We start from the raw sequence: 10,006 nt of genomic DNA, 5'->3' as shown, positions 1-10,006 counted from the left end.
ACTCACCACGTGACTCGCTCGATGCAAAATGGTGAGAGTGGGGACTGGCTTGATCCGAGGACGAGCTTGCGACGCGTTCTCTCTTCTTCTCCTGCAACTCGACGTACCGCGCCGCCTCGAGGAGCGTCTCCAGGCTCATGTCGAACTCTTCGCCGTCCTCCTATCTCAGACGAGACGTTGACTGCGATGATGACGCTGGGTGGATCGCCGACCGCCGACCGACGCACGCACTACCGCAGTTTCACGAGTTGTATTAAATCTGTTATACTAGTGTTGAAAACGACAACGACGCGACGACGACGGCACCGTTCGTCGGGCTTTTTATACCTGCGACACAAGTTTGCCGATATTTTTTAGAAATTCAGTCAGTACGCGAGTATCGAACGACGGTGTATTTGTCTTTCCGTTTATCTTTAATTTCAATTTTCACGCGTTTCACTTGTTCATACTTCAATTAACGTTCTCTCTGTCTTCTCGTTCCTCGTTGCTTTGTTCCTCATATAGTTTCTCGGTCGAGTTCTTGTAGTTTCACGGAAAAAAGAGATCGTCTCAGCCACTTTGATAATTATCTTCGTCCCTGTTCGTCGGTTCTTCTTCTTTCCTCCTGTCTTGACTGCCCGTCCCGTCCCGGGGTGCCTCTGGACAAAAATAAAAGTAACAAGACGTTATTATTCACGGTCTGCACAAGTCGGAAGAGATCTTGAAGATTGCACTTGAAACCGTATTATTACGAAATGGGAAACTGGCTGGCTGAGAAGTCAAATATGAACTAATTTATTCTGATTACGTGTATTATCTTCTCTAACTGCAAGCCTCGTCATATTCCGTCAAGGGGATGCCCTGGTCGATTTCGACGCTGACTTATATATCTCCAAGTATCGAAGTCTACGCACCTCAAATGCAAAAAGGGCTAAACACCCCACTTTTATACACAATTCTGAAGAAAAATACTCCAAAACATTTTCATTTGAAGAGGAATTAAAGAAATGGCACGGATTTTACGAAATCGTAATAGTAAATTCGTTGAATTCATGCCATTTTTTTACATCTGCCTCAAGTGAAAATGTTTTAGAGTGTTTTTTCTGCGGAATTGTAATAAACCTTTTTCACGTTTGACGTACGTGGACTTCGATGTTTGAAGATACATAATACGACAACGTCGAAATCGACTCGGGCACCCCCCTAAAAGTTATAATTTTTTTGATTGATATTGTTATTTTATCGTCATTGCCATGATTTCAATGATATTCGTTTGAAAGTAAGAAATATGTGAACTGATTCGTTTCGTGAATGGTCAAATTTCTACCTCGTGTATATGTGTTTACAAAGTTGTAAGACAAATATGTATATGATATGATTACCCGAAGTATATAACGTATACGATGCACTGCGAGCCGTTGAAAATGACTGTTTGAATGACGAAACTACGCATATTACACTTATAATATACTACAACTAAAAGTTGCGAAAAACGATTTGTCTCGAATCCGACGTATTTCGTGATGACAAATCGATACAAGATATAATGACACAAGTCTAAAAATAAATGGCATGGAAACGTTAAGTATCGAATTTCCCTTTCTCTCCACTCCACACTATCAGAGTTGTAAGTTTTTGTATTAGCAAATTTCATCATCGTACGTACATTATTTCCAACTGAAGAAAAATATAAGAATCCTGCAAGGGGTGTTTCACTGAGTAAAAAAAGTGACATCACGATCACATTTCATGATTACTTACAATTTCATAGAGTGATTACCAGAGATTACTTGATAAGTAAAATTTACTCTGACCTTTGGTGATTTCTCACGATTTCTAAGATCTCGTATAATTTCTAAAGATTGAAAAGAAATTTCTGTAACCCTAAATTATTTCGCATGACTACCGCTAATTACAAATGTGGAAGAATTTTATTTTAATATTACTGATTTCAGTGTGATTCCGGAGGTTACGAAATCATTTCGAATGATATCGACACCATGATTATACGAGTGGAAGACCCCTTGGAATCCCATCTATACAATTTCATTTATTCATCATTGTCATACGTACAGCTTCAAAGTTCAAACTGTTCGAAAAGGGCGTAAAAATTTTCGGGGACAAATCCCAAGTCGAAAAAATTGGCAAGCACAATATAGCGGATATTTGTCAAATACACCGTATTTCACCGACCCAACGATAGTCGGTAACTGTTGTATAACATCCCGGGTCCGGGGCTCGAAGCTCGCTAAGAGAGAACTGTACGAGCGATTCTGCTACAAGACTTTGGCCTACGGCCGAACTTCATACATCGGCTCACCCGATTCGCTATATACAGTATTCGCAAGCGAGAATCTTAATTCCTTCCTTCACATTTGTTATATTGGATTTAGGTGGCGCTAATCTCTAGCCAAGAGATAAGAAACGAGCTTGGATCAATTGTTCGCAATTGGCGTTAGGCTGTATATTTTCTTCCAGCACTTGCAGTTTCGCTCATTTCCACGTTATGTTTTTCATCGCAAAAATTTGCAGAATTTGGCAATAAGTTAAGAAGGCATATGCACAGGTATGTACACCGTTGTGTTTGTTCTTCTTATACTTGGTGGAATAATAAAATAAATAAAAATAAATGCAAATCCTCGACAAAGTTTGCGACAATTTTACATTTCTGCGAAACCTGTTACACGATTATCTACATTGTGTGATTGGTTCGAAAAATTCTCGATAAAATTTTAGTTTTGTTTCAATCGATTTCAACACTGACTGTTTATGGTTCGTCTGCATTTTTCCCATGCTTCACGATGATGCATGGATGCGCTTATTCAATATACCCGAGTACCTACTTTTCAAGAAAAAATGCGTCACTGATTTCGGAAGAAATTAAGAACGAAGTCCGGAATCGCTAAGGCATTATGAGCTGCAGTTTGTAATTTGACCCGAGATTTTTCATCTCATATAGCTAATAACTGCAGCTGCAGTTTTTGTGCCCGTCTTCCTGCATTCGTGTTATATATATATATATATATATATATATATATATATTCGCATGCGTAGAGCCTTACGTAACTTCGGTGGTTTCTTTTATCTTTGTAACGGATACCGCACTGATCCTTTTTGGTCAGGCCAGGCACAGAAATTTCTCACCACCGGTTTCGAGAAGACCACACAGTATGTGACGACTACGGTAGACTTTAAAAAACTGTAAAAATATAACGGAATTTCGTTCAAATCATTTTCTGCAAAAACTCTTCAATTTGTTTACAGAGTGTAGATATATAAGCGTACACGAATACGTAAAAAAAAAAAAAAAAAATCCGCTTACGATACATTTCAGCAAGATTACGCGACGCAGACTAAATTTTGTTTGCTATTTTTTCTCTGCGTGTCATACACCCGATATTGTAAAAAAAAAAAATACAAAAAAATAAATAAATAAATGGGCAATACTTTATCCGTTCATGTGTAATGAGTATATGCTACAATTACTATATGTTTTCATGCACGCTGAGAGGAGAAGAGTAATCGTTTTATGATAAGGGCAACGCAAGTTTGTCACGAGATAAGAATGTAAAAATAATCCTATTACTAATAGCAACAATCAATCCCACTGCTGCTGTGCTTCTGCTGTAATCATTGCGCACGTTGTGTGTAGCTTCAGTATTTTTTTTTTTTTATTGTTTCTTTTTTTTTAATTTTCTCAACATACATACGCGCACATTTTAAACCAATCATGAGCAATTTTATACCTCATTTGTTGGAGAGGAAAAATTCACAACTGGAATATAAGGTTTTTCGATAAATGTATAAGAATGAAAATTTGCAATTTATAAACGAGACCAGGTACGGTTTCAAAGAATAAATAAAAATCTATCCAACAGTGGAAAATCAGACGTTATACATTCGTACAGACCTTTAGATGGTAAAGTATATAGGTTAGCCGATCGAACTGTTATTTCACCTATTACTAAATTATCTTTCAAGCACGACGAAGAAAGTCGTCGACGAAGCTGCCAACATATTCACCGTAAAAAGCTACGTATAAGGTATATAGATTTTAACCACGATATGTATTTGCGATTGTAAAATGCAGTTTGTTTCTCTATAGACATCTACCTGTTAGCCGATGAGAATTTTCAATTGTTCAATCCTGTCCATTTAGTACAAATGGTCGGCATTTCGATAGAGAAAAAAATTACGATCCAAAGTTTTGAAACGAGTCGGTTGAATTGTTTGCCTGGATGGAAAGATCTGCTAATAGTTATAGTTCGCAAATTTTGAAAAAATAAGTGATCAACAGGTTTTTTTTTGTAGATCTTAAATTATACACTGTACACAGGTTAAGTTTATTTATACCGTCCTTTGGACGGAAGAATAATACCGTACACCGCATGGATACTTGATAAAAAAAAAATTTTTATTAAAATTCCGAGACGTTATACCAGTACCGATAAATAAAATTCCGCTTTAATTGCCGCGGTTACTGCGGAACTTTGTTGATAATGTTCAACAAAGCACATAGTTATCTTGAAATATAAATGTTCACCAAAGAGAAAAACGTTGATTTATATTATTTCTTACATTCACCAATAATTTTTTTTTTCCGAATGTGCATAAGCGCGCGCGCACACACACACACACACACACACACACACACACACACACACACACACACACACACACACACACACACACACACACACACACACACACACACACCTGTACATAAGGACTTACCGTTACAGCGTGACGCACGGAACGTTTAATAAGTAACAAATAAAACTACAGAGTAAAAAATAAAAATTCATAAAACTTTGAACCAACGGAGTCCGTTCGTAGCAAGCTGCAATATCCTACGATAAATTCATTGAATTATTTGATCCTCCCTTTTTTTCCACAGTTTACCCGATAAGCGCTTTCCGCGCCACCACCCTTGAAGCTAGAGTTCGTTCAAACGCGAGGCTGCAGCTGGTGCTGAAACGATGTCGTCAGGACTCTGCAGGCAGGTCTCCAATGTTTTTCACGAGGCGGGTTTAAACACGCGGTGGACGGTTTTACACCTGCAGGTAGTGTGCGCGAGGCACGTGCGTAATACACGTGAATACGCGCGCGTATGCGGATAGATATCCTAGCTAGCTTTCGATGCAACGTCGTCGTTGGAAAGAAAATGTAACGACTTGGTAGCAGCAAACGTCCCGATAATTAGCAAAGTTCAGGGCGGATAGTCGGTGGAAGAAAAATTATTATTATTGGCAGGTATTACAAAGCGCAAAGTGTTTCTTTATAACTCTTTTAGCGCCGTCATATTATACATAATATGCAACGGTGTTACAACATTTATAGATACGCAGCGCACGTGTGACTAATAGTCACAAATCGTATAACCGTTTTTTTCCTGTACTCCGAAGATTATTTTTATCGACGTTTTATTCTAGTGTCGAGTTTTCCAGTACATTATGCCATAACATATAACCTATGAAATACTGTAGTCGATTTTTGATATGTCTATGAATAAAAAAGCACCGTAACTGTCACGTTATTTACAGAAAAGTTATTCGTACCGCATGTATTATACGGGAACATAATGAAGGGTACGAAAAGAATCTTTCGTTATAGATTATATTATAAGTATTATAAATGTGTGTAATGAGTATGCATATACGTATCGCCAATGACGTTGCCAATAAAGATAAATATTTATAGCATAATCGTACACTGTAGCAGTACGTTATACACTTTATATTATAATAGTATAGGTACAGTGTCGAGGTAGGACGTAGCGTTAAATATTTACGCACAGTAAAAAGCAGCGATGCATTGTTTTTTATATTAACTTTTCTCAAATTCTTTTGCTTATCCTGGTCCTGCACAATTTATCACTATAATTATGTCACGTTTAGTGAAATAATGAAAAGCATGAATTTACTGGATCATAAATAATTTTGAAAAAACACAAGCCACCCTTGCTGACATCCACGTGAACAGGCAATAGGGATTCTGAAGTCGTCCAGGCTAATCGCGTACAACAATCATGACTATCTGCAACAACGGCGGCCAATCGTATGGTTAATTATTAATGCAATTCACGGAAGTCACTAGTTGTTTTCATCAGCGGCTCGTTAAGAAGTCAGAAAGAGAAGGGAGAGGTGGACAAATGCATTGCACCTGTAAACGAAGAAACCTATCAACCGTTACGAAAACATCACTTATATCTCGCAATCTTAGAGCCGCGTGGTGCGGTGTTGCAGGTTGCACGTTGCAGCGATATCGGGAAAAACAAGAGCCGACAAGACGTGCTTTTGATGCAAGCACGCGGTTTCTTATAACAACGACGCGACGTTTGAATCTCAAGCGGCCTTCGAGAGGCGAAACGATGCTAACAAAATGAAATAACGCGCATGCGGCAGTAAATTTCAGAATAACCGATACCTACTCGCATTGCGAATGCATGCCATTGCATGTTTCTGAACAGGTGTGCAATAACCCGTATGAGTTGAATTGCTCGAAGGAAAACAGTGCGGAGGATGTCAGCTGTTTGTGAGGCTGAAGTTAGTAACGTTATTGTAATGATTCACCTTTCGTAAAACCTGTAATTTTACGAATCTCTGAAATGCAGTAAATTATAACAAGGCAATGCGAGAATCCATATTTTTAAAAGTTAGCCGCTTCAAAGTCGCTAAAAATTTGCAAAATGGTAATTTTTTTCCCCAATGTTTTGTAACGCTAACGTAACTAACTTCAGCCTCATAGATGTTTAGGGCTCGTAATACGGTTCCAAAGTTTTACCTATCGCAGGATTTAGCAATGAATTTTTATAAAAATCATTCACGTAGTGATTTAGAGTGCGGTTCGTAATTAGCTACACATAGATAATAGACTTCTGTGGACAATCTTTTATCTCTTTTGCGCTACCGAAATCGTGGACAGCTCTGCCTCTGTCCTAGGGAGTTTTTACCACTGCCAGTTAGTTTCGGAACGCACCCTTCTTAGAGGATATTTTCCACATTAGTAACTGCGCATACTTTGTCACAAACTATGACTGTGCAAGTAAATACGGCCAAATCAGCAATTTCAGCCGACAGGTTATACATCTATCATTCGAAGGATATAATTGGGAAATAAATGCAAAAAGGAAAAGTATACGAATGGATGTTGTCATCTTGTGGACGAGCCATGTCCGTGTCTACGAGAATAGAAACAATCAATAAACGCAACGAAAAGGTTTGAATTTCGGAATGACGGTTATTTGGATACATAATAATTAGTCCCTGCGGTCACGTGCGCCATGTGCGATGTTTTTTTTTTTTCTTTTCAGCTGGCGCGGGGGATAATCTCGAAAATAATTAATAAACCGAGTACCTATACGTCTCTAAACATACGTGTATGTCGGAAGTACGTGACTGCATTATATTCTTCATCACGAACGTGTTGGTGAAAAGAAATTAAAAAAAAAACAAAAAAAACAAAACAAAACACGTGACAATAATTAATCCCGGTAGAGTTACCTCCCGTTTAAGACAATCTCTTCTTTCTTTCTCTTTTATAAAGCTCCGAATGCAGGCCTACGCCCGGCCTTTACGCGTATACTATAATACAAATGAGAAAAAATAGGTAGGTTATACGCGAGGCACCGCGTTAAGCGCGAAGCTTGTGATGCTTTTCTCGTTTTTATAAGTTGTTGACATTATTTTTTACACCATTACTTACATAGGTTTACAGTATGTGTTACATGTAGGTATTTTCTTTGTACTATGGTTAGTATGGCTGTGTGTATACCTCTCTATCGCGAAAGTGAAGTGACAGTCGGCGGTGGCGCAAAAACGATGCGCATACTCAATCAGCTTTCCAACGATTCCGCTCGATCAGCCGGAGTATTTTTGCAGCAGCAGGCCACTCGGAAGTATTAGGTTTTTTTTGTTTGTTCTTGTTTTGTTTTTCTTTTGCTTTGTTTCTTTTTTTACGTGCATGTTCAAAATTAAAGCGTAACGACTGGAACATTCGAACGAACGAACGGCTTTTGGTTAGCTCAAAATTCATTCGCAATGTACGTAATACATGTCTACACATATGCGTGTACTTGGAAAGTTCAGAGGACAGCAAAAACTTCGCCGTTCCTTCCGCACTAGCTTAGTTTCCCCAAGTTTACATCGCGATTGTTCCATCCTCTTCTTTCACTTCTCTTTTTCTTGGTCCTCGTCGTCGTCCCGTTAATCTTCTTTCACTAACTGTCACAACGCGGTTCCCGGTGTCCCGCTAAAAATTTCATCGCCATAACGAACGTTCGATTAGTGCGTATATCGCATGTAGATATATTATCATACGCTGTATTCAAAATTGTACGATAGTACAATAACCCCGGCGAGACAGTCAAGTACGTGTAAAACCCTGTTTCATAGATTGCGTTTTTAATTCCCCTTTCCACGCGTTCCGTAAATCCGCGTCTGGTCCGTGATTAAAACATAAAACAACATCGCGTGAAGGAAGTGCGTGAAAAACCGTGTAAAGCGCGGGTCATCCAGCCGTTAGGACTCGCTCGCGGCGTTGGCAGGGTGGACATGCCTGTGTGTGCCTGTGTATGTAATCTTATTGTGGCGAGGGACCGCCGCGAGGCTAGTGCAGGGCCGACTCGACTCCGAAACCTACGTTACTACGTCCCAGCGGCGGCGGCGGCGGCCCGCGAACCGAAGTAGTTCTTTATGGGCAGCAAGATGATGGGGGGGGAGTATTTGACCGTGTTTGACCGGGTATGAGTATGACGTTTATGAAAAAGAGGATGTCGTGATATTTGGCCCGAATAGCGAGAGAAGCCGAGGTAGGTGGCGAGAGGATGAAAAAAAAATTGTAACTGGGACGTAATATGTAGTAATTTCTGTGTAAGTCACTACGCAACAAAGCGAGCAGCGAGCGCCGAGCGGGCTCGAACTGACAAAGCGAAACACGTTACGGTGCCGACGCACGGTACGCTAGCCAATGGAATATCGCGGCGCCATGACATCACGAGGCGCATGTCATCCCGGATTGGTCGAATCTATTATGGACCAGAAAACACGCCACGCAACCACCTATACACATGTTAATTAAATAGGCGATAGCCCGGGAGAGATAATAGAAGACGGAAGGTTTCCACAACGGGCGTGGTACAAATGATTTTTAAAAGGGATTTCATTGATACGGTAAATGGTAAAGGAGACTTACGAGGAATCGTATGTTGTTAACTCCTTTACAATAATATAGAACCACTGCAACTCACTTTCACGAGTCGAAATCACCACCAACTCCTTACGCGAACGAGAAATCTTGGCCCGGATATTTTCTCTGCTTATCGGCACCTCACTCCCGTTAAATATACACCGAACCGGGGTTAAACGCAAGGGTCGGTGACGTACGGTCAAGAAATATAATAAACGTACGGCGGGTTATAACCTAATCGATCTGGCGCGTGGCAGAAACATTTTACAAGTGCTACCACTGCGCATCAAACTGCCATGCTTGCTCGACCACGATTCACGTGTCTGGGATCCGCGTTATCGACCAATGGCAGCTTGCCCTGTGACGTCACGTAGCTCTATCGACCAATGAGCGCGTCCCATGTGACGCAGCAGCCCACTGGGCGTGTGAAGTGTCGCGGTGTTGTATTGCCATTTAGAAGTGCACGTCCTTTTATGAGCAGAATTTCACGCTACCTCCCGTCTCATTACGAATAAACTTTATTCACCGTTGATATTGAATCCTTCACCGGGCCCCTAGTCAACAAGCTTACCTGCTAGCGCGCCCAAGAACCGAGATTTTTTCGAAGAATAACACACAACACCTGACACCCGGCTTGCCCGGGCAAACACTCGATTCGGCGTCACCCACCTTTTGTCACGTTCCTTCTCTGTCACATGGATCGCCGGCGCGCGACGTTGTCAGATTTCCGCGCGGACCCCGAATCACTCAGTTCTGTTGTTTACGATTGCGTGCGCGCGCGCGCCCGCTCAAAATCCCATTTCCTTACTTCGTTTCGACTTTTTCTTTTTAAATATGTTTC

At 40.4% G+C, this 10,006-nt stretch overlaps 1 protein-coding gene across 1 annotated transcript in view; it reads right to left on the bottom strand.

The window, feature by feature from the left end:
- Positions 1-9,707, bottom strand: part of LOC107223162 (mucin-5AC) — a 92,804-nt gene extending 83,097 nt beyond the window's left edge. The window contains exons 1-2 of the mRNA XM_015662767.2: positions 9,172-9,707; positions 7-638 (exon numbers count right to left, since the gene is read on the bottom strand). Coding sequence (XP_015518253.2) covers positions 7-139 — 133 coding nt within the window. The 5' untranslated portion in view covers positions 140-638; positions 9,172-9,707. The remainder of the gene's footprint in view (positions 1-6; positions 639-9,171) is intronic.
- Between the last annotated feature and the right edge of the window lie 299 nt (positions 9,708-10,006).

This window comes from Neodiprion lecontei, chromosome 3, assembly GCF_021901455.1.
Source record: "Neodiprion lecontei isolate iyNeoLeco1 chromosome 3, iyNeoLeco1.1, whole genome shotgun sequence".
NCBI lineage: Eukaryota > Metazoa > Arthropoda > Insecta > Hymenoptera > Diprionidae > Neodiprion > Neodiprion lecontei.
Note: the sequence above shows the minus strand (reverse complement) of the source record. Positions and strands in the feature narration are given on the sequence as shown.